Source organism: Stylophora pistillata, chromosome 10 (assembly GCF_964205215.1).
Source record: "Stylophora pistillata chromosome 10, jaStyPist1.2, whole genome shotgun sequence".
Lineage (NCBI taxonomy): Eukaryota > Metazoa > Cnidaria > Anthozoa > Scleractinia > Pocilloporidae > Stylophora > Stylophora pistillata.
In genome coordinates, this window is record NC_142528.1 from 24194001 (window position 1) to 24218519 (window position 24519).

Genomic DNA, 24519 nt, shown 5'->3' on the forward strand with positions numbered 1-24519 from the left:
TAATACGTCACGCTATCCCTGTTTCCTCTACACTTCTCTGCTTTCAATATTTTTTTTTCAGCCCTAAGTCTTAAGCCCGGCGATGCTCTGGTGTACAAAAGACGGGCTGACGTTTTTGGCAAACAAGGGAAGAAAGGTGCGGCTATCGAGGACTACAAGAGAGCAATCGTGATTCAGACGACGAAACGATAGAACCAGCGTTACGAGTTTTTAGTTTTGTCATTTTTCTTAAAATTTGTTAACCAAGACAGTGTAAGTCTGTTTACGAGCCTAGTGGCCCATTAGGCTAGTGCTTAACTCCGGTTTCTGTAGCATGAAGCGACTAGGAGTATTTCTACTCCTCCCTGGATGGGATGCTAGCCCATCGCAGGGTTACCCCCAGCATTAAATTGCCTGTACCCATTTATACACTTGGGTGAAGAGAGGCACTGTGAGAGTAAAGTGTCTCGCCTAAGAACACAACACAATGTCCCGGCCGGGGCGCGAACCCGGACCACTCGATCCGGAGTCGAGCGCACTAACCATGAGGCCACCGCGCCTCCACGACAAGGGTTTGAATAAAAGCCGGTGACCAGCGGTCTTCCGCCACATGTAAAACCTCTTGCCGCCATCTGTTGAGCCTGCGAGCAGGCTCAGTTTTGAGTTTCGCCGTAGGGCTCCTTTTCCGGGCACAATCGCTTAGTACGTCATTGGCAGCTGCGAGTGCAAAAAAATTATCGAAACCCCTGTTAGACAAAACTGGTTTGTAGAGTATATTTTTGCGGTATTTGTAAATATCGTTGTACGTTTTGAAGGTTCTGTAAATAAGCGTTCTTTGGGAGAATATTTTTTAGTGGTAAGTTAACTATTGTCGTTTGAACAAAACCTAACTTTTATTTATTAAACGTGTACTTGATATTCTTACGCATATGTTGTGTGTGAATGTTTTTGTCAATGGTACTTCAATGAAATGTTCTTAATAACTCTTTCTTAGGTTTTTAGTCTTTCTGTCTTAACCGTGCACCTCTAGAAATAATTGAAAAGTAACTTCCTTACCATGTATTCATGCCTTATCTACTAAAAAGATGATTTGCGAATAAGCAAGAGTCCTTTGCGAAAAGATGTTGGTTATTCAGGCGTATCGTCGCGTTCTGGTTTTAAGATTTTGTATTTAAGACGCCGGACGCATTTCATTTAAATGCTGTGCGCGAACATCGAGGTAGACCGCCCGCTCATTATGTAGAGCTCATTAGCTCATTATGTAGAGCCGCCGTGCAAGGGTTCAAGCCCCAGGCCGGACCAACACTCGGGGTCTTAAAATAACTGAGGAGAATAGGCTGCCTCTTTCCAGATAAGGACGGTAAACCGTCGTCCCCGTCTCCTGCATTTTTTCTGTACTGGTCAGCAGGGTACGTCGCAGAACCCACGCACTCCTCGCAAGGGGAAGGGAACGTAGCTCCCGGTGTTGTTATCTGTCCTTGTCAGTTTGTTCAGACAGGCCCCCATTTATACCCGCTTTAAAGTTGGACTGGGCTAACCTGAATAAACATTGCAAATAGATAAATAACAAGAAGTTTTTTCCTTCATGTTTAAATAATTTCAGGTAAGTCGATTGTATTGTTTTTGAGACTTAATTTGGTTTAACTCACTCACTCAGTTCCAGACAAAATACCATGCTATTTTAATTTGACACTTTTCTTTAAAACGAAAATAGGCGGAATTTTGCTCTAAGAGCTGTGTATATGGAGGAAAGAGCAGAACATGGTAAGGCTAATGGTTTTCATAGCAATCAACTAGAAAGGAGGGTCCGTCAAATTTCACGGATTTCCGCTAAATTTTATCTATTTAGAATTTAATCAGTTGTCATGACGAGCTTTGCTCAAGAAAAAAATTCTCAGCAGGCATCGTAAACTGATGCCGAGGTTTGGGGAAGAAGGCGTTGGGTGGATGTCATCACATTAATTACACCACAATGTAATTATACAGATTAGCGCCCACGAATCCACGAGAGATACGCGATTGCGTGCGAGTTAACGCGGGGTCATCTGTTGGCGATGAAAATCAAAATCATGAAATGAAATGAAGTTTGTTGTGCGTGTAATGGTCATAAAATACTGCGTTTTCTCTGTTTCTGCCTGTTCCTTATAACGACATTTTTAATCACTTAGTCTTTCAAAGATCCTTCCTTTTCACAGAAGAGGCAATACCGGCGAGGCGCCGTATTCGAAAAGCCTTTCTTTCGATTATTTAGGTATGATTCTTTCGCTTGGTTTGCCATAAAACAGTAACAAAGAATATCGCAATTTTCATGTGCCGTACGACCTTAATAACAACCGTATCGAATTTCCAGTATTGCGTCACTTGGTGGATCGATCAGTGTTCACGCTTTGCGATCGTAGTACACGATGTTATTGTTTTGGTACAAAACCTGTGGCAGTCGCACGACTTGGCCTCGTATCCTGGTTAAATTCTTACCAATATTATGATATTAAACCTCGACGAGATTTTTCATGTCGAAATGTCGAAAAGCATCATGTTTTCGATTTCGAAACCATTCGAAATGAAGTCATAGAGGCAGTCGGATTTTCGACGTGCGGCTTTCCACCGGCTAACTTAACCACGTAGAGTCTTTGCAGGATTACAAGTGCCACACTTGACCCTTGCAAGCATTGGTATCTACTTTTGAAAGAGGTATGTGACGTTCCTTTGCGTAAATATTTCATATGCGATGTATTTAAGATATTTCCCGACGAAATCCAAAGTGTGGCGACACGGGAACTTCAGCCGGCCAACTCATCGTTCGGAGTAGTGGGGTTAGCCAGGATTCCCGACGTCGTTCACGTTGTGTTCACGTTCTGTCTAATAGCTGGTCTATCTTCTTCGTAATAAACAATCCCCGACGAACTTATTAAATCTGGTGAACTCCGCCACGCTAGACTTTGAGCCCGAAGGCGCGAAAAATTTATCTTTTGGCGCCAAACTCAGTCACGACTCCGAAGAGCTCGCTTCCTAACTTACCGAAAGATCAGCTAGAGTAAATTCCCTTGGAGTGGAACTGAAGAAGCTTCGAACACAGATTTCTCATCTCGAATCAGCATGGAGTCAATTTTACAGACCCTTTTTTCCACCTCAATGTTCGTACCTTGTCGTGGTGAGGTGGCTTGAGTGCCTCAATGACCAATTGCAATACAATGCCTTTAAAGAATTCAGCTTCAGTTGGTGGGCTGTATTTTTTGCAAGGTAGAGGCCAGACTAACACGGACTTTGTCATTGTAGTTATTGTTATGATTATTATAATTATCGTTATTATTAATGATTTTGTTATTGTTATCATTATCTTTATGATTGTTATTGAATCATTTTCAAAATGAAATAGGCTGCTCAATGAGGATGGCATGCTGAGGCAAGTAGATTTTCATTTATTTACCCCCCCTCCCCCCAAGTAGAAATTCAAGTGTTTCTGATAGTTTTTCTCTTCAATAGATTGTTAGAATGCAGAAGATTTTCTAAGACACATTGTACAGAGGGCTTGTCTTAAGTAGTTGTTTTCTGATTCAAAACCACCTGCCTAGTTCTGTTTCTCTTGGGTAGTTAGTCCATGGACTGTTGTTATCTGATGGCAGAACTAACAGGTGGATCTGTTTCTCTTGGGTAGTCAGTCCATTATGGGCTGTTGTTATCTGATGGCAGAACCACCAATCTGTTCTGTTTCTCTTGGGTAGTCAGTCTATGGACTGTTGTTATCTGATGGCAGAACCAGTCCCTATTTTTTTCAGCTCTATACAGTCAGTGTTTTATGGACAGTTATTTTTATCTGATGGCAGTTTTAGCTTGCTCTTTTTGTTTTGAAAAATGTTTTGCTTATGCTGTTTGTCACGTATCATCTGTTATTAGTCGGAGGCACTTTGGTCAATCAATGCTATCATTGTCTTCATTATTATTATAATTGTTAATTCAGCTGCTACTCTTCTCTCTTTGCCACAGGGCCCACTACAGACAGCACTAGCTTAATGAAGTCCCAAAACCTTTCACAATGAGCCAACTCAAGAATTGCAGTCCTGAACAGTTTTTGGGGTTTTCCTGGCTTTTCTTGAGATTATTTTGTCTCAGTTTCAATTACTTGGATACTCATTCAGCTAGACTAACAATAACACCATTTTGTTCATAGATAAACATTGAAATAATCATAATAGTAATATAAATGATAATAATAATGATTTGTTATTGTTATCATTATCATTATCTTTATGATTGTGATCATCATTTTCAAATTGAAATAGGCTGCTCAATGAGGATGGCATGCTGAGGCAAGTAGATTTTCATTTAATTCCTCCCCCCTCCCCCCAAATAGAAATTCAAGTGTTTCTGATAGTTTGTATTTTCAATAGATTGTTAGAATGCAGAAGATTTTCTAAGACACATTGTACAGAGGTCTTAAATAGTTGTTTTCTGATTCAAAACCACCTGCCTAGTTCTGTTTCTATTGGGTAGTTAGTCCATGGACTGTTGTTATCTGATGGCAGAACTAACAGGTGGATCTGTTTCTCTTGGGTAGTCAGTCCATTATGGGCTGTTGTTATCTGATGGCAGAACCACCGATTTGTTCTGTTTCTCTTGGGTGGTCAGTCTATGGACTGTTGTTATCTGATGGCAGAACCAGTCCCTATTTTTTTTTCAGCTCTATGCTGTCAGTCTTTTATGGACAGTTATTTTTATCTGATGGCAATTTTAGCTTGCTCTTTTTGTTTTGAAAAGTGTGTTGCTTATGCTGTTTGTCGTGTATCATCTGTTATTAGTCATAGGGTGACTTTGGTCAATCAATGCTATCATTGTCCTTAGTATTATAATTATTAATTCAGCTGCTACTCTTCTCTCTTTGACACAGGGCCGACTACAAACAGCACTAGCTTAATGAAGTCCCAAAACCTTTCACAATGAGCCAACTCAAGAATTGCAGTCCTGAACAGTTTTTGGGGTTTTTCTGTCTTTTCTTAATTTGTTTTTGCCCCAGTTTCAATCACTTGGATACTCATTCAGCTAGACTAACAATAACACTATTTTGTTCATAGATAAACATTGAAATAATCATGATAGTAATATGAATGATAAAAATAATGATTAGATTAATGGAAGTAATCATAGGAATTATAACCATCAGGATAATGAACATTATTTCTTTAACTATTGTAAATATTTTTATCATTATTATTATTATAATTATCATTATTGTTATCATTGTTATTATTATTTCCATCATGAATTATTAGAGATGCTTGGAAAAAAATGATCAATAGTTCCCTCCAACTCATTATTCTTTCAGTTAAGTGAATTAAGACTTTGTGAACAGTTACTGCTTTATTCTGTCATTCCTGATGACCATAGAAATGGTGAAAGTGCACAGATATTATCCCTCTAAGAGTTTCTCCAGGTGTTTTTTTTTCCTCTGAATTTGGTTACAACAGAATGAAGGGCATCAGAGTATAGTGCGCCCAGCTAGACATGAATTGCATTAATATTACAGGGTCATTTTGCTGTATTCAGGGTTTAATCTTAGCCTTCTACAGACAAGTTTGTTCCTCTAAATGCAAAACACATTTTATCGTTTTTTAAAACAAACTTACAAAAACTGCCAAGAAACAGCTACTAAATTTATGGAAACATGACGAACAAGTCAACTAGACTGTGTACTACACATCATTGAAATCAAAGTATCACTTTAGGAACATAAAATCGCAAGGTCAGTTTCCCATTTTTAGTGCCTGAGAAAAGATCAGGCCACCAGATTACTTCAAATTCTCTGGTTGCTCGTCCATCTCAGTTTCCAACAACCATTTTAGTTTACTGGGTGAGAATCGTGCTTGATTTCTTGCCCCATGCTCTTTAATTGGCCGCCTGTAAAGCTTGTTGAGAGTTTAACAGCTACTACTTGCAGCAACCTCCATATTCCCCCGATAGCTTTTCTTAACTTTAATGGTACAGAACTTTGATGACTCAGACCAGAAATAACATCATTCACTCTACCATCCCTGTAATAAAAAACTTTGGATTTTTCTCTCCATACAGGGGGCCGCAAATGTATTTTTACCCTCGCACGTTTATAAAAGTATTCGGCATGCCTGCTAACAAAGCTTGGATGTATGTTTCAGGAACTTAGTATCTTTCAACTCGACACCATTTGCCTGAAACCAAAATAATAATTACGAAAGTTAAGAGATTATTTACTTCTGGAGTGAAATGTACTAAATGAATTGCCCTTTCAAACATAAACCTGAGTTATCAGGTTTTGTCAATCACAAAATTACACGCCGGGTTATTAGTATTCCTTGGGGACCTTCCTATATTAACATAAATATCTAAGACAAGCAGGTCATTTAGCTGGGTAATCTATGTTAACAACCGCGCTGTACAGCACTTAGAATTATTTTCCTCACTCATTTTTCTCACACTGCAACTTCGCGTACTACGCAATTATTACTACGCAGTCATATCTGGTGTCCAATTGGGAGAGCTTATTATTTTTGTTTTAGAGGTGAATTGCGATTTCTTGTATGTCCCCTTTTTCGTCGAAGAAAAGCTCGAACAAATACTGAAAGTAATGAGTAAGTCACTATGAACAACTAGTGCAAAGTGACAGCACTATCGAGCCAAACTGAAACTGTTCTTTAATGATTTTTAACATGAACCACCAATTCTTACTATTTTTAATTTCTGCGTTTTAATAGACTTTGACATGTTCTTGAGAAGATATTAAATCGGTTAGCGCTGTTGTTCCCTTCTAAATTATTTTGGTGGAAGCGCCTCAGAAGACACTTGTTTAACTAAAACCATGTTGGGCGACGTTATATTTTGACTGCACAACCCGCAATTAAATTTAATTTTAACAGCTATTCGAGTGTGTGAAGAACGGAAAAGAGCAAAATTACATACCATCGGCCTTTCGATGCACGGACGAATTAAAACTTTTTACAATTCCACTTATCCACTGCTTGTGACTGTTAGACCTTGTCCTTATTCTTGCGGGAGGCCGTACGATCTGTTGTCCATTGTAGAACTTGGCAAACTTAGCGCACTTCTTCGAGCGCAACAATGTGATCTTTCGATTCTCTATCTCACTAGCGCAGTTGTTGTGTTGAACATGGACGAATAATACATCGCAGCGTGTCTTGTAGATAGCTAGAGATGCCATGCATGTTTAGGATAAGAGCTGAATATGGACGAGCGTTAAAGCCGCCACTGAAAAAGCACAATCGACCGTTTTTCAGTGTAAGGATCAGGTCTTTCACGCAGCTGTCAGAATTAAAGAGAGGAAGAACGTCGATCTCGCTCACCTAAGTAGCGAAGTACACCACGAGCGGCGACGATGATCAAACACCTGGAAGATCACCGTGGTGTCCCTCTACTCTCTGGTATCATAACCAAGAGCGAGCCCTTTCGACTTGTCACTAAGTTTTACGGTTTATAAAACAAAGGCCCCGCTCTACACAAAGCCTTAAAGAATGAAACACTAGAAAAGCTTACTTAGCTTGGAATTATAAAAATTTCCTTTCTTAAAAATCGAGGATTTTCATGGTTTCCGTAACTTCGTATTTTTCCAAATCTCTTTTACATGTTATGCCGTTTTGCATTTTCTTCAACGTATAATTTAGTTCAGCGTCGATCATTTATCATCCTTAGAAGAAAACATTCCGATCTTTACGTTTAACTATAAAATTGCTTTGGCTTACATTGTGCGCATAAAAGGAGCGTTAAATTAAACATGAGTTGATTCCACGCGAGGGCTTTACCTGGAAAAATGCCAGCACACGAGAGACACCGACATTACCGCGTGTCCCTTTCTGGAAAACATTCGTGTTATGACAAGAAAGGTCAGCTTAAGGGTTTTGGGTTACCCAAACTATGCAATTTTGACGCCGAAAAGTGCCAAAAAGTAATTACAGAAGCTTCATCCGCAACACCTTGAACGTGCTGTGGGCGCGAACTGAGATCTTCTCTTACAGTTAATAATTGCCAGGCGGAACTCAAATCCGGCTTAGCCTAATTTGCATAAACTTTTTTGGTGGGCAAAGCTCGTCATGCAGTTACACGTTGTCGGTTTTTTATCAACTTTTGGTGCAGTTTTTTGGATATCTTCATGATTTATCGTTAGGTTTAGGTTTCCATTTATTTTTAACCTTTATTTAAACTCGAAGACGGTTTTAGCTGAAATAGATTCACGAAAGTCGTTTAAAACTATGATCCACTTAACTGTCTGGGATTTGATCTTATGATTCGCAAGTTGATTAAAATCTCGATGGCTATCTTTCACCGCAGCCATGATAGAAACAAATGTAAAACTCCAAAATGGCTCCAGCAAGGTAAGTCATTTTTAATCTGTGGAATCTTTACGACGTATTTGATTTGTTCCCACGCATTCTCTTATATATTACATTCATATTCAAACTGAACGGATCTAAAATAATTGAACAGCATTATGCCTTCCGTTTATGAGAGGGCAGAGCTTTGGTGCTATTAACAGTCTGAAGGCTTAAGCGTTTTTTAAATGAACATAAAAATTTTGTAAAATACTACTGGAAGCCAGACAGACAAATTTGATCCGAAGCAATTCAACATGTCAGTAAATCGGCCATTTTAAATAAATTTAAGTCTCGTAGACTCGAATGAATTCCGCAGAGACTTGGAACTGTCGATCAAAAACTCTCTTTGATCGATTGTGAATAAAAGGAGCGCTACGCGCAGGCATTATTAAAATTTTGATTAAGAAAGTATCGATAGTTTTAGGAAAGGCAAGGTCAATAGAACATGCTTTAATATTGACGATCTTTTTTATGGCCCTTTTAATTGTTGATTCGTGATATTTTTGGACTTCCTCCGAAAAGTAAGGATCCATTTCTCAGTTTACCTGCCAAGAGGAACTTTGCTTATCATTCTCAATATAGATTGGAGCTTTTGAGTGATTAAAAGTGGGTTGAAGCCCTAACTATTCTCGTACAGCTTCCAAGATTTGGAATCAAATTCCAAATCGCTTTGATTAATTGGCTCTGTTTTAACTTCCCTTTTTCGCAATGCCGGTCAAAGTTCCGAGCAATTATGGCAAAATGGTCCACTTTTCCTGAATTAACCCTGGAATCCAACCCGTTTGTTTTTCACCGAATAATTCTTTGAGCTACAATCATCTGTGCCACCCCTAACTCTTGCATTACCTGCAATTCCCTCCAAATTTCTGCCTCTTATTTCAACCAGTTGATAGCGCTTTTCATTAACGTCATCGATTTAAAAATACCTCCCTAGTAAAATCAACCTCAGAAGTTCTCCTTAGCTTGTAACGGCACGTTATACTCAACTGAATTTACATCCGGTTGACGTTCGCAACACATCATCGGATTTTTGAAGCCGGTTATCCTGGAAAACAAACAAAAATAAAGTATATGCATCCAAGCAGCTGGTTTCTTGAAGTGTTCGTCACTTTTTCCCAAGGGAAGTTGAACCTTTAAATAACATAAATCCAATCGCGTGACTTTGTCGTGTAAGGGCAATTGCATAAAAGCCATTTCAAAGTGAGCCAAACTTTTGTAATCGACGACCAAATGCTTTACTGAATTCTGGGGGAAAAAAAAGGTTTTTTAGCTCAGCTGGAAACGGGATCAGAGAATAAGAAAGAGTAGTCAAAACGCCCCGAGAAAATTGTAAGCCGCGATAAATACGTCAACGATATGTCCGGTTACGTAATAAAAGAGAAAGATAATCGTGATCCATTGGGTGTTTATCACTGATTCCTCAAAATAGTTCCTTTCATGAAATTGGCTTTTTTAAAAAAATAGCGAGCGCGCAAATCAAGCTATAAAGTTTGGTCCAAATCTTGTATTTTGTTTTGCAAACTAAAGTGAGATTGTTCGGGTGACGAAGCAGAGAAATGGACCGAAAGACGGCTTATATTAGTTCGTCTAACAAACCGCTTTACGAAAGCGAAGCCACTTAGATTATTTTTTTCGATTTCTCCCACCGCATTCTCAATATCAACAATAACTTTACAAACTCTCGCAAGTGCTTTTTAAAAGCCGTCATAGACGAAAGTACCAGAGATATTGCCTAGATAGAATTCACACGAGTAATTTACTGGAGACGTGTAAAAGCAAACCCGGTAACCGCGTTCTTCCAGAACTGTGTTAGCTGAAGTTGTAAGAGTAGTTTTGACAGTTTACAATCACGGTTTGGTCAAATAACGAATTTTCCTTTATATTTCTATCAAATGACTTCATTTTACAGCTGTAAGTTGATCCCCTTTTTATGTCTTTCCCCTTCGTCCAATCTACGTATATAAACAAATGCTGCGATCCCCTTTTGTGAGATTCAACCTCTTATCAAGGCTTTTTACCCGGGCTTGTAGACTAAACTACCGAAAAATCACCCAGTTTTGCATTTTTTTTTTATAAGCACTGCTCCAGGCAAACCAACGACATTCCAAAAATAGATGATATTTGTTTTGTTTGGTTTTTCTATTTTTGCTGTTATTTCAGAATTCTGTTTTAGTTTTCATTAAAACAAACTTTTAGTAAACAGACGAGCCTTTAGACACGGGATAGGAAATCAAAACATTTTAGATCGATTTGTCATGCCGTCTTTACGATGTTTTTTTTGTTTTGTTTTTTTTTTTTGTTTTTTGTTTTTTTTTTGTTTTTGTTTTTTCAAAATTCTTAATTCACCTGTTTTCTTAAGGAAAAAAAGTACCATAAATTAATAAAATAAAATTGTCATTGTGGTCGATAAGTGTCTCTCATTTAGCATAGCTCATCTGTTATAGGCCCATCTGACGGCAAACTTTGGTCCGGTGTAATTTCGCCGCCATCGCCCAAAGTGGGCGGGAAGCGGGGGTATTTAAAGAAGGGCGTATTTTGGAAAACTGGGCATTGTGAACTTGCGCTTCAAAGGTGCGGGAACTTGTGAGTTAAAAGGTGAGTTACTTTTTTCCGTATCACAGAGTCGTAGAAAGGCGCATCATCATCTAGTGCAGGGGAAATGTTGAATGATATTTATGAAAGATAATACTAGATGTAGCTCTCAAGACAGTGATAGTATTGTTTATTTCGTGAGTTTGCGATTTTTGTGAAAATTAGCAAAATATATAGCTACCGATAATAACTGCAGCACACCAAGTGAACATTTAGCAGTTTTTTTTGGGCCTATTAGGCTCATGGTTATGTACGTCCTCAAACACTTTCTCATCGTGTCAAAAATGTCTTGATAGCTCAGTGAAAGAGGTGCAAGAGCCAGCATGCTTTGATGTTGGCAACATTGTCTTAGAATACCCAACTTGTAAAAGAAAACAGAGGTTCTGGTAAAGTGCAAAGCCAGATTTCTCCCATTTTGGAGCAGTGAATCGCCGCCCCATTGTCTATGATCTCTCCGTACAAAGTTATAGATGTAACTCGTGCGCTTCCATCCGGTCTCTTCAAAGTCTGAAGAACGGGTGTTGACGTATGACTCAACATACAATGTTAACTTGTAAAAGTTCAAGAGCATTTCTGCTCAGAAGCTGTGTGTTACTTCAAGCCAGTCCTTTGTTATTCTAATTTCCAACCACTTAGATAAAATCGCTATTTCAACGTACAATAGCTCTTCTCTACCCCGCAACAGTTTCCGTTGCAAACAATTCCAAATTACCCGATCAATATACTTTTTTCGTCGCTTTCCCATATTGTGTTGTCGTGCGAATAATTACAAACCTTTAACATATCTTTCAGACGCACTATATACTCAAACTTTTTATGGTAATGTTTTTGAGTGGGAAACTGCTTTTGTGCTGAAGTCTGTGCCCTTTTCATGATGTCTAGCTAACTCTGTAACTAATTCCGCCCATTTTGGTTTGCGTGCAAGCCAAGATCTGAAACAAAAAGATGAAAAATTAAAACAATTTAGTGGGCGGCAAACAAAAAATATAGACCTCTGTTAAAAGGGCCATTAACAGATAACTTGCATTGTCTTTATGATGGGAAATCGGAACAAAGTCATCGTTACCTTGCGGTGTTTCTGCTTATCAATCTTTCTAGACAACGAGCAGAAAATCAGCTCTGTGAAAATAGAAAGATGTCTGATAAGTTTAACAAATGATCACGATTAACTCAAAGGAGCTGAAAGAGTAAATGCAAAAACTTAGATATGTCAATGATTAAATTTCGTTTAATCATGTAAGTTTTAAAGTATGTTGGCAGATGTGCTTAAAAAAAGGAAAAAGGAAAAAACGAAAGTTCCAGAAACGGTCGGTAGTTTTGCAGAACGCATTTTCACTTCATACGAGTTTTTTGTCATGATTAATAAGATGTCTGACAAAAATATGATCCTAAACTTAGTAACCAATTAAATCCCTTACGATCAATTTGTATTCTTCATTTTTTATCTTTTACTATGGTGTTTTGACTACAAACGTTTCATCGCCTCTCGTGTCAGTAAAAACATTTGAAAACGATAATAAAAAGTTATCTTCTATGGTGCATAGAGAAAGCACTTTCTTTTATCAAATAGTGTGGCTAACATTTCAGCGTATAAACATGTGCTAACTGAGTCACAAGACAAGTTCTGCACTTCTTTTCGAGAGAAAATGGAGGGATTTGTAAATTGTTCTTCCCTAATTTAACTATTGAGGGCTGTATTAAATTTGTTTTATATAAATATATCGCAGCTTCCTGCTTTTTTTTAGGCGGGGAAATAATATTTTTCATTATTTGAACCACTGCGGTTATATTGACAACAATTTGCTGAAAAAAATTATTAAATAACCAGTAGAGAAAAACTAATTTCTCTCGACGACATGTATAGGCCTTTATTTTCGCAAAAGAAAGTTGTTTTGCACTTCGAAGACAAAACATACCTCAAAATACTAGCTGAAATAATTTATAAATGATAACTATAAAAATAATCTTTTTTTAAAGACAGTGCCAAATCCAAACAAAGCCTTGAAGGTATTATTTTCCTAAGATAGAAATATCCGAATAAATATGTTCATTAAAATGGTAATTGCAATGCCAGAATATGATTGTGCAAATGTAGTTCCGAAAGAAACAATTGATAACTTAATAATAAATTGCTAATACCGGTATGTGTGAGACGGCATTAGCTGCTATCGCCAGTTTTCAATTTGTTTTGTTCGCTTATTTTCTAACTTTTTTCTACGAAGTGGACAGTTTCATCAGACTAGAAATATGGACTTGAAATTAAGCACATCATGAACTACAGCATGACACCTTAGCTCAAGTAAATCAAAATCATTGTTTTAGTAGAAAAACATGAGTCCTGAAAATGCAAAATAAATAATTTTGAAAGGAAATAATAAATCACACTTTCTAAATTGTTGCATGTTACATCACATTGACTAAAATGATACCATATCGAGAGTTTCGAAGCCTCTCTTTTCAATTCTTGGTTTTTATGTAACGTTATTACCATGCAAAATAGCGAGGAGATTTATAACCAACAGGAAAATACTCTTAAAGAAGAAGCATGCTCTTGTGTGTATATATAACTTTTCTGTCCACCATGAAAAATTATACATGAAATGTTGATATTGCAGAGGTTTGAGATTCGAAAGAGTAACTTACGCTTTCAAATATTCCCTTCGAATTGCTTGAAATTCCGTCACGGACGCCAGCATTTTAAAATCTAACTCGTCTTCTTCCTTTTCTTGACAATCTGTTTGAACGTTTAGGAGCTCCGAAAACGTGGCATTTTTTGCGAGAACCAGATTATCATCATTTTATAAACCGTGCATGGTGGTCTCTCGTATGCTGAGTTGTTTTCAAAATGGCTGCGTTGATGATCGAACTTCGAGCTCATTCGATTACAAATTGAGTACGATTGGTTGCCTTTTAGCACCCGAAATTACGCTAATTAAAAAATTTACAAGTCTTTTTTATTGCGGAGACGAAGTTAATATCGTTTCTCGAGAACGCTTCTCCCTTTTAATTTTTCTTTTTCTTTGACACGTTCCCAGCCTTATCAGTTATTTATGTTCGTGTCGCGAAAAGTACTTCGAAATGGCGTTGAAAAAAAGTTGTTAAACTGTGTGATACTTTAAAATTATAAATTAATGATGTGTTATTTTATCATTGAGCAGTCTGAGCACTACAAAATGAGTTTAGATGGATATTTACTTCTTCGCACCGCGCAATCTATCACTTTCGTCATGTTTGCTTCTTTTTTTTTTTTTTTTTTCATTTCAAACGTCGTAATTAGGTACTTCAGGCGGTCAGGACGGCAACGTAAGGAAGACGTCGATTTATATTTTAAGTTAGAATTTCGCAATTGGCTGGATGTGTTCGCCGGTCTCTTACGGCGTCACACACTTGGAAACTAAAATAATTTCCGTTCTTAGATCACGCAAATTTCGGATGAGTTCGTGAAATTTCCATTAGACATGATGGCAAAAAACTCATGATCCAAAAACCGTACAGGCATCGAGACTTGAACGCGCTGAGTATATATCGATATTCTTCTAAATACAATTCATATTTTTGGTTTCAAGTATTAAGGTTTTTTTATTTTGGTTTTCGATACCATGAAAAAAACATTCCAGCTTTAGTCGAGAGGGTTGTTTAGCGGGTCATACCTGATTTACTATGCTAAACCACAAAATAAATGACATATTTTCAATCTTCAAGCTACGTGTAGCAATTTAATAAAAAAGATGTAAAATTCAGCTATCAATTCCAAGCGTTAACCTCAACCGAAACTTTGATTGTAAGAATGTTGTGACTGATTCATCCAGTCACAGAGTTAATTAGATACAAGAACCATAAGACGAACATCACTTTAAATCAGTCTATTTGCAAGTACTCTAGAGTGTTGAAAGAATTGCACGTCAAATATGCTTATATTGCTCTAGAGTGTTTTTTAATGTTCTTAATAATGTTAGTAATTACAAGCGTAATAGACGGTCCGACGGCGGTTTTGAATTCATCAAAACATCCAAGTAAAATACAACCCAAAAGTTACTCAAAAACACACACACACCGCACAAAACCTACAACAAAGTGTTCACGACGTAAGCATTGAGGAAAGGGTTGCTTTGCTACATATCTAAAGTATTTAACCCACATTTAACTATACAATGCCTGAGAGAGCGCAAGATTTCAATTTGCCCAAATTCTCGCTTTTGTTGTTTTGCACCTGATGACAATAATCACTTCAACCCATGCGTCAAGAAATGCAGACTGTAGACTGATTGGACTTCATAAGTCTGAAGTCAACCACGTTTCTCTGACGCAGTGTCGTGTTTGAATAGGAATTATAAATTTGTGGAGAGAGAACTTGATGAGAGCGGAATTAGCTAGTGTTACGTCATCTCAAAACTATATTGCTGTCGTGCCCGTGGTGTTTTCGGGTTTAACATTCCCAGCATAGAAATAATTCTTAAGTTTGCTCTTCTGGGAAACTTACGCAGAACCTTCTGAGAAGGTGCAATATTTCTTTAAATAATCAAACATTGAAAAGTATTGAAATGTAAAATTAAGGAAAAAGTTTATTTTCGGGACATAGTCTTGTCTTAGATAAGTAAAATGAAATATATGTTTATGGAAAAGTAAAAGTTTGGTTTTATCAACTGAGTCGATGATGAAAATTGGCCACCGAATAAATGTTCTATATAAAGCTTATGTTTCGAGCATTAGCCTTGCGTCAGAGCGTAAGTGCACGAAGAGCTAATGTTCGAAATGTCGGCTTTGGAAACTCTTAATGCTGACCAATTTACATTATCATCTCAGGGTATAAAACCGTATTAGCTTGTAACACCCCCCCCCCCCCCCCAGCAACGCAGAAACACAGTTTCTTAGGAAACTTACCCCCCGTATTGATTTGTCGCTAGGAGAATTGTCACCTCATATATTATCTTTTTCTCTGAAATCTTTGAGGAAGTGTGAATAAGCGCGATGTGAAGGAATTTGAGAACAACATGGAGTTGAAGGAATGTGAAAGATGTTGAGTTAAGTATTTAGCAATCGCTATTTTGAAAAGGAATCGTCAAGCACTTGATTTAGCAAAGGTTTCAAAGCCGATTTATTACTCGGATAACATTCATTAACAGATGATTGGGAATAAGCAAACAAAATGACTTCACTTTGGCCAAGATTAAGTGCCAAGGGTAAACCCGAAACTATTCCACAGGGGTCCTTGAGAGATAATTTCTTTTTTTTAGATATTAAAGTGTTTCGACTGGGAAAACATAAAATGTTTCGACTGGGAAAACATTCTGATCGCATGAGGTATAACCGCAACACGAACAGCAGGTAATCGACACGATCCTGCGTTTTTTTCTCTGGTATTTTGGAACGCGATAATGTTGGCATGGTTTTATGATCATGCCTTTAAATGCTAAAATGTAGCCAGCCCACAAGTATTCTGCCGGGATCTCAACGCTTCTTTCCGGTGCAGGTTGCCCGTTGCTATACATGGGCTCTCGGATGTGAATACTTAAACTTTCAGTCACCGGAACCAAATACACCCACGCTTCGAGATATATCATATCCACGAGTACACATTGGCGATCAGATCTCAACTTCGAAGGAACGACTCAGTTTCCCTCCCTGTCATTATTAGCCTTTTCACACTGGTCGCAAACTGCTCGTGAATTTTATACTTTCTGTTTTCGGCTTTCTGTCGTGCTTCTGGTCTATTGCTTTTACTGCAACAATTGACGTTTTACATCCTATCGTCTAGAATACAGCCATCCACGGGTGAGTTTTAGCAATCAAATTGCTACGAACTGCATTTTCAATTAAATAATTTGGATATATCAACAAAGTTGAAATGGTAAATTGGCCACCTTAACATCAGCTTTTGTAATCGTTACGGTGGCCAATTTACCATTTCAACTTTGTTGATATATCCAAATTATTTCGTTACTCCCACCGACACAGCCCCAAACAGTTTTTTTCGAAACTATCAGCCTTTATTCATTTGTATTTTCAATTAAGTCGGTTATCAATTTGTTCTTTTGTTGAGTTGCTTTAATTTCTTGTCTCGAAAAAATGTATTTTTTTAATGATAAGAAATAATCAGCTAAGGTATTTGTTTCGTCAATGTCATACACGAATGAACTAAAGTAATGCATCTCAATTTTCATTGAGACATTCCCAAATATTCGAATGTTAGAGACACAAAATTGGACCGGAAACTGAAGTGAAGAGACTGATGCAGGTAGTCCACCCCAAGGTCAATTCTATACTCAAACATTTCTTTTTCGAGAAACAACGTTTTAAATTTAACAAATCTAATCCTCAGACGGTATCACTTGACAGCCAAAGAGCTCCTGGTGTGGGCTAAAAACCTTGAGCGACCTTGGACTTGAATAACCAGTTTTAAAGAATAAAAGCATTCACAAGAATTTTGTGTACCTAAAATTATTGATATTTTTTTATTGGTGGATCCAGGAAATGTTTCGTGGGAAATGTATTAGGAAACAGGTTTGTGTCGGAAAATGAAGCTGACATCAACTGCTAATAGTATTAAGGAAAATTTAATTGGTTGTTTAAAGTAATCCGCACTGGCTTTACTTTACTCTCAACCAATCAGAAGCAAAGCCTCCACCAATTGCAACCTGGTTACGCACATTTCCCATCAGACAGTCTGCTTGTTTTACTTTAATTTTTGAGATACATTTTCTTCTATAGCGATTTATTGTAATTTTCAATTTTTTTTTTTTTTTTTTTTTCATGTCACTGATTTGAGATACGACCTGGTGATTGATTCACCTAAAACCTGAGAAGTCAAATCGTTACTATCCAGAACGTAAATTATATTTTCAGTTAAGTGGCTTCTGTCAGCTAATGTTTCCGGCCCGGGCCGACGAGTTTTTTCAATAGTCCATTTTACAGTTGTGTGCTTGGTTGCCAAGCCTTTGAATGGGAGTGAGGCTAGGGGTGACCTTGTTATGATACAAACCTTGCTGCCTTTCAAATGTAAATCACTTTGTTATCATGCTAAGTAGGTACAGGTCTCTATCACAACAAGGTCACCTTCAGCCTCACTCTGAATCAGAGGCTTGGCAACTAAGTACACAACTGTAAAATGGCCTATTGTGAGATCTGCGCAGCGATATCATTTTAAATTGTTTATATAAGAAAAATAATGATAATAAAAAAGTCGTACCAAATCAGAATTTATTTCAAAAATAGATGAAGTATGCCATGAATATAGATAGACCCTGCCTATAATATCGTGTTTCCTCGAATAAGCGCCCGGGTGCTTGTTTAGAATTTTGGCTTAAGGGAGGGGGGGGAGGGGCACTTATTATTCTCCTGTACTGATTTCACTGCCGTTGAAACTTAAAAAGTAAGGAATAAAGAGGCAATAGACAATGTATCCCTACTACTTAAGAAATGGAGGAAGGGACACTTATTCGAGAGGGACGTTTGATTGATATCTCGGCCTAGGGCGCTTATTAGGGAATTTAAGAAACAACGACGGCGACACCGTAGACAACGTCGGTTAAAAAATGAACTGATATTTTACCTACGAATTTCGCGATACTCAAAAGTCATTCAGTTTTTTTCTCACTGTCAAAACTATTACAAAACTGAATATGGAACGCAGCATTAAATTATAAATAAAAATTCAAAACATTATCCGTCGTCGTTTACGTTCTCCAGACAAAGCAAAGTTTGGTCTTTTCACGTTGTTGTTTTGCAGAGGACGCAAAGAAATTTACAAAGATTTATAACGTACGTCACGGTACAGCCATTGTTCTGCTCATTAACTCTTTTGTTTAGTGACGTTCCCGTTGCCGTTACCCTCGTGGTTTTCTTAAACTCCCTATTATGAACGAGGACGTTTCTTCGAGGAAGTAAGATATTTATGGAAAACAAAAATTTATACTGGGTATTTTTTTTTTTCGTAGCTAATTTTACTTGTTTGGACTTCCCTTCCAGGTCTGAGTTACTCTTGGTTTTGTTAATCCGAGGATGGAAAGCAAGTTCATATTTTTGCTAACGATCGTCTCGATCTGTGATTGCCTGCCTTCTGCACATGGTATGTATCTTTAACCAATAGTAAACACCGCTTGTTTTATGACAAAAAGCTTTTTTTTTTTTGCGCAACATTTGCTTACTTAGAAACATTTGCTCACGTCAGCAACGTACATCCATGGGCAAATAGTAGACACTGAATTGACCAATCAGAGCGCGCGCTTTACATGATTTGTGTTAAAAAGAACGTTAGAACATGGCGTTACTCTCACTACATTGTATAGTTAACTTATAGTTGACCTCTCCGATATTAGGTCTGATTACAGTAAATTTATCTGTCACGAGTACGTAACCATGTTGCTTACGCAATGCTACAAAACTTTGTATTGTCGACTTTTCTGAATTAAGCTAGAATGCTATTTAGCTCATAAACTGTTCCTACCTATCTTTCAGATTACTCGTCAAGGTTTCTGATGAGTCCTTCACAAAATCAGAAAAAAACGCCAGGTAATTTAACATTTTTTTTTAGTCTAAGTCCTCAATTATGTAGTCTGGGGTACCCGACAAAACCCTCTCCCAGAGTCACCCTAACCGAGCTAATTTTTCACATAATTTTGAAACCAACCACTCACATGAAAATGAGGAACTCGTCTCAGGAGGTAAGACAACTCAGGGGGGCACGGATAATAACCACTCCGCCTGGAATTCCCGAGACGTGACGGCTCAAATTTTATCCAATGTGTAACCCGCCTAGTAGTCACGAGAGAGGCTGGTGAGTGGTCGGCTGTTACAACTCACAATTCCATATGATCGCTCCGTAAAGTTGGTTCCTAGGAGATGAAATACTTTTGGCATAGAGAGTGTTTCCTTAAGCCTCTTTAGCGCCACGGAAAAACGCACATTACACTCCTGTGAAATTATAGAAGTTTCAAGAAGTTCCCAGGACCATACAACCTATATTTATGGAATTCATTTTTATAGGAGAAAGAAAATCAATAGCGCTTTATACTATTACTAAAAATAGATTTTCTTACGTGATAACCTATGAGACCCCCGCACAGACTCAGACAGACATTGCGACCAGCTTAAGGAAATGTATGAGCGAGAGCTGTAAAATTAAAACAAAACGACGGAAAATTTCGTAAAAAAATGACTTGGCGTTCTAAAAGGAAGGGGCATGGTTGGTACCAAACACTGTTGTTGGGGTGAGTGTAAGACAGACTCAAGATATGCAGATAAATGGCCAAAATCGCTCAAAGAGTGAAAGGAATTAGGGAAGAAAGTATTCATTCCTTTCCCAAAACCTTCGCGAGACATGGCAAAGTGCAAGCGTTGGCTAGTGGCTTGTTCGCATGAATTTTTTACGGAGAAAAACATAACAAGAAACACTTAAGTTATATTTGTGCTCTTCACTGGCCCGGCGGAAAAGGTCCAACAGCCGAATTTCCCGATCCACTGAAGGCAAATCTAAGACCAGCGCAATTAAGTTGAGCACATGCTCCTAAGAGGAAAGCACCGAAAGAAAGAGAAAATTCAGCGTCAAAGAAACAGAAAATATTCAATGACAACTGCATGAACATTAACTACATAAACTACATGAACTGGCATTTAATAGAAACACAATCAGTATTGAGCGAAATATTCAAAAATCCGCCGCTCGTATCTTACAAAAGAGGGCGATCGCTCAAAAACATGCTCGTGAGAGCCAAACTTTGAATAGGCTATTCTAAACACGCGCTGGGGAGTCGTGTAGGCCTGTCAACCCCCTTTTTACATTGTTTACATCAGAATTTTCTTGAAAAACTTTGGCAGCAAACCATTTTCCGTGATCGGTTGCCGGATCAAGGGTGTGATAATTCCCGCATCTCACACAGTCTGTACAAGATCTTCTCGTTTACCGCTTAATTTTAAGCCCCTACATTTTAACCACCGTTTTAGCTGGCCTACAGTGTATTCTTCCGGTTCTCTTTCAAATTTGGAGCCAGGAACGCCGTCCTCTTCGGTCAGAACTGTAAGGGAATAAGCGAACTACTCGCCATTTCCCTTGTAGCTCTCAAAGAAGTGGAGTTTGTTTGTCTGAGTCACGCGGGGGGTCTAAAATTTCATGACGTCATTAGTATAAAGCGCTATTGGGTATTTTGAGTATTTGTAACAATAGGCGGAATGTTTACTCTCCTTCTCTTTTGCCTTGTGCTTTTAGATCGCCGGTGTTACTTCCAGAACTACACGACATCTTGCCGTAATAGTACCTCCTGCGGAAGAGTGAAAACTTGCAATCACGGAACCTATTGCTACTCACTTTATAGTAACAAAACTTCTCAGGTACTAGTGGGTTTGTAATAAACAAGTGTGAATTAATTATCTGCGAATTTCGATATTGAGTTTCGTAAAACCAAAACCAAAGTTATGACAACCGCCAATTAGAAGAAAAGAAACTAACGCGAAGAGCCAACGAGAACTTAAAGTAAAAAACCAGCAAACCGCTTAAAGCGCGGGAAAATACCGGCGACCAAATCATGATTGGTTTTAGTTTTGAATCTGATTGGTTGAGAGTGTAGCGCGAGTTTTCCGGACCAATCACAGAAAAAAGTAAAGCAAAACCAGTGCAAACCTGGATTGCTCTCGACACTCAACCGGAGATTGCTTTAATTGCCATTAGAGCTTCACACGCATTCGGTTTAAAACGTCTTTGTTCGGTGTGTACTTAATCTATCTGTCTCTCCTGGAGATAAGATTGGATGTACTTTACTAAAAGTTCATATCTTTGTTAAAGGTATGGCTGAGATTGAAAAACAAGTTGCTTTTTCTTAGTTTAATTCTTTTCACTTGTTTTGAATAAAATTCTTTGTCTCCCTGTCTGTTAGTCCGTCCACTTGTCTGCCCTGTCTGTTTGTCTATCAACTGACTAAGTCTGACTGTCTGCCTGTCGGTCTATTCGTTATCTGTCTTTCTGTCTGCCTGCTTGTATGTTAGTCTGTCTGTCTGCCTTTCTTTAAGCTTGTTTGCCTGGTTGTTTCTCTGCCTGCTTGTCCGTCAGTTAATCTGCCTATCAGTCCGCCTGTCTGTCTGTCTGTCTGTCTGTCTGTCTATCTGGTTGTCTGTCGGTTAGTTTGTCTGTCAGTCTGTCGGTCTGTCTACGAGTTTTCTTGTCAGTCAGGCTCTCTGTGTACTTGGTGCCTGTCTATTTGCCTGTCTGTCTGTCTTTCAGCCTCCCAGGTACTCTTGTCTGTCGGTTAGTTTGTCTGTCAGTCTGTCGGTCTGTCTACAAGTTTTCTTGTCAGTCAGGCTCTCTGTCTACTTGGTGCCTGTCTATTTGCCTGTCTGTCTGTCTTTCAGCCTCCCAGGTACTCTTGTCTGTCGGTTAGTTTGTCTGTCAGTCTGTCGGTCTGTCTACAAGTTTTCTTGTCAGTCAGGCTCTCTGTCTACTTGGTGCCTGTCTATTTGCCTGTCTGTCTGTCTTTCAGCCTCCCTGGTACTTTTAGCGCCATGAATCTTCACTGGGCGTCTTCAACATGGTTGATATGATATAATATGACAAAAATATGCCCAGGCAGTCCGTTTTGTAACCGCATTTTCATTGCACTTTGACAGGTGCTTCTTAGAGGCTGTTGGCACCAAGACGGCCAGAATGGTAATAACTGTTCGTCGGCAAAATGTGAACTTCTTTCAGTCCGATCGCGTTCATTTTATTTCTGTTGTTGCAATACCGACCTGTGTAACCATTCCATCCCGCCACCCATCAAAGGTGAGTGAAAAACATTCTCTTAACTCCTTTACATTATAATCAAAGCACAACAAATACAAAGATAGTTCCTCTTTTAAGGGACACGTGGTAGCGTTGTGGTTAGCGCTCTGGATTTCGGATTGAGAGAATTGGGGCCCCTTTTCTGGAAAATCCTTTACCTTTGCGGGCCTGTTTAGTTGATGTTCTCTCTCGTGTCTCTTTCGAGATCGATATGTGGACAGTTTTGACATTCAAACAATAAAAATACTAGAAAACGGATTAGAATGTGATTTAGATTTTAAATACCGCTTCTAGAAGCAGGCCCAGGTTTCCTGTCGGTGCCCCTCTTCACCTCGGAGTTACAGTGAGTTCCAGCAAACAGTCAGTATAACTGGCGAAATAAGGGGGGAGGGAGAGGGGGAGGGGTGGGGGTGGGAGTGACCTTGCGATAGACTGGCATCCCGTTCAGCCAAAGGTCGTCGCTTCATTTCGCAGAAACTAGAGAGGGATTCTTACTGGAGCAGCTTACGTTTACTCACCCTAGAGAAAAACTGTCCTTCTTCGGAATAAGCATTTGACTGAAATCCGTAAACTTTAAGAAACATCCATTGCTGGTCATCAACCTTCGCTTATTTTTAAGGAATTTAGTCGTGTGTCAAAAGAGTGGCTAAACCCTTTACACCCTAACATCAGAATGCATATTCTCCATATTGTTCTCTATACATTTCCTCAGGTGCTCACAAGGAGAATTTGTTTAACAATCCAGAGCTTCTTTAGTTGGTGATCATTTCGTTTATTCTCGTAACCTTAATGTGTGATGCAGGGGTGATATTGTAAGGAGAAATTAGATGCAGAAACATAGAATGTAATGGCCCCGTCCTTCTACTTATGCGTAAGAAGCAAAAGCAGTAGGAACATGCTCTTCGTAAATAGAGAGCCAACTCAACTGAAAATTCTGAGTGTTTACGTTTGATTTCAGGGAAAAGGGCCCGGAAGAACCGTAACTAAAGTCCAGAAAGCAACCAATATAAAGCAACTAATAATTTAAGTAGGCGAAAGCCGAGTAAGACGCAGGCCAAAGTTTGAAGAGTTGAGTAGACGCCCGAGCTGGAGCCCGTTAGTATTAAGAAAAGAAAACTAAAACTGCTGTTGTACATGAAAAGGCTTCCCTAAAGACCAATAAAATTTGGATTTGTAAATGGAGTCTAAGTTGCGTCACTCTTTGCTTTATCAAGGTAGCCTGTTTCAGAAGGCGCAGTATTCTGCACGAGCTTTAAATATGTGGAACTAAAGAGCAATGGATCGAAGATTTCAATGTACGTTAATAGGGATGTGTTTTAGATCCACTTTCATTGAAAGTCATTGCAAACCTCTTTTCAACTCCATAGCCACTTTGGCGCACCCTTTCCTGGACAGGGTCAAACGTTTGGCCCAGTATTCTACACGGGCTATGAACATGTGGTATTTAAGAGAGAAACTGGTTCAAAGATTTTAATGTCGTTTGATGAGTTGTATTTGAAATCCAATTTCATAGAAAAAGTGAGCGTAAACCTCCTTTTCAACTCTGTGTGGGAACTGGGTCGTTTGGCAGGTGTTCGATGGGTTTTTCGCCGCATTCGAATCGCATGTCTAGTCAGAACTTCTTGGCGGTGGATACTCGAAACTCATAGCAGGTTCAGTTGGCTTTAAATAAGCCGAAGAAACGAGAGAACAACGGACAAGGCAGCAAAACCATCGAGGTGAGATACTTGTATTATCCAAACATCAATTTAAATGATGTGAATCGTTTTTCACATACTAAGCTTTACTTGTAAACTGTTGTAGCACAACATTTGCAGAAATTCTTAATAGTGTCACACAACTTGCGTG

The 24519-nt window shown here is 38.5% G+C and overlaps 2 protein-coding genes and 3 long non-coding RNA genes across 7 annotated transcripts in view; 2 read left to right on the forward strand and 3 right to left on the reverse strand.

The window, feature by feature from the left end:
- The window catches only part of LOC111321417 (uncharacterized), a 46656-nt gene extending 45749 nt beyond the window's left edge, over positions 1-907 (forward strand). For both annotated transcript variants that reach the window (XM_088734651.1, XM_088734652.1), the window contains exon 55: positions 62-907. In XM_088734651.1, the coding sequence (XP_088590777.1) occupies positions 62-192 (131 nt within the window). In that variant the 3' untranslated portion in view covers positions 193-907. The remainder of the gene's footprint in view (positions 1-61) is intronic.
- Positions 854-9623, reverse strand: LOC148722345 (uncharacterized). The gene is made up of 2 exons (XR_015992118.1): positions 9180-9623; positions 854-1517 (listed from the first exon to the last, which is right to left on the reverse strand). It is a non-coding gene; the product is annotated as an uncharacterized LOC148722345 (long non-coding RNA).
- LOC148722346 (uncharacterized) lies at positions 5559-8050 on the reverse strand. The gene is made up of 2 exons (XR_015992114.1): positions 6907-8050; positions 5559-6158 (listed from the first exon to the last, which is right to left on the reverse strand). It is a non-coding gene; the product is annotated as an uncharacterized LOC148722346 (long non-coding RNA).
- A 1149-nt stretch (positions 9624-10772) lies between the features above and the next one.
- LOC148722347 (uncharacterized) lies at positions 10773-23853 on the forward strand. Of its 2 annotated transcripts, none has more exons than XM_088734659.1 (6): positions 10773-10928; positions 18891-18990; positions 19380-19433; positions 21127-21248; positions 22518-22671; positions 23630-23853. In XM_088734659.1, the coding sequence occupies exons 2-6, from the start codon at positions 18924-18926 to the stop codon at positions 23656-23658; spliced, it is 426 nt and encodes a 141-aa protein (XP_088590785.1). In that variant the 5' UTR covers positions 10773-10928; positions 18891-18923; the 3' UTR covers positions 23659-23853. The 2 variants fall into 2 exon arrangements, with proteins under 2 accessions (XP_088590785.1, XP_088590786.1); XM_088734660.1 differs by lacking the exon at positions 10773-10928 and adding an exon at positions 16496-16697.
- LOC148722348 (uncharacterized) lies at positions 11033-14813 on the reverse strand. The gene is made up of 3 exons (XR_015992117.1): positions 13569-14813; positions 11992-12044; positions 11033-11857 (listed from the first exon to the last, which is right to left on the reverse strand). It is a non-coding gene; the product is annotated as an uncharacterized LOC148722348 (long non-coding RNA).
- Positions 23854-24519: the final 666 nt, after the last annotated feature.

Coding starts and splice junctions, on each gene's coding strand:
- LOC148722347 (XM_088734659.1), top strand. CDS start 18,924: ATGGAAAGCAAGTTCATATTTTTGCTAACGATCGTCTCGATCTGTGAT. Junction 19,434..21,126: donor AAATCAGAAAAAAACGCCAG/GTAATTTAACAT, acceptor TTGTGCTTTTAG/ATCGCCGGTGTTACTTCCAG. Junction 22,672..23,629: donor CATCCCGCCACCCATCAAAG/GTGAGTGAAAAA, acceptor GTTTGATTTCAG/GGAAAAGGGCCCGGAAGAAC.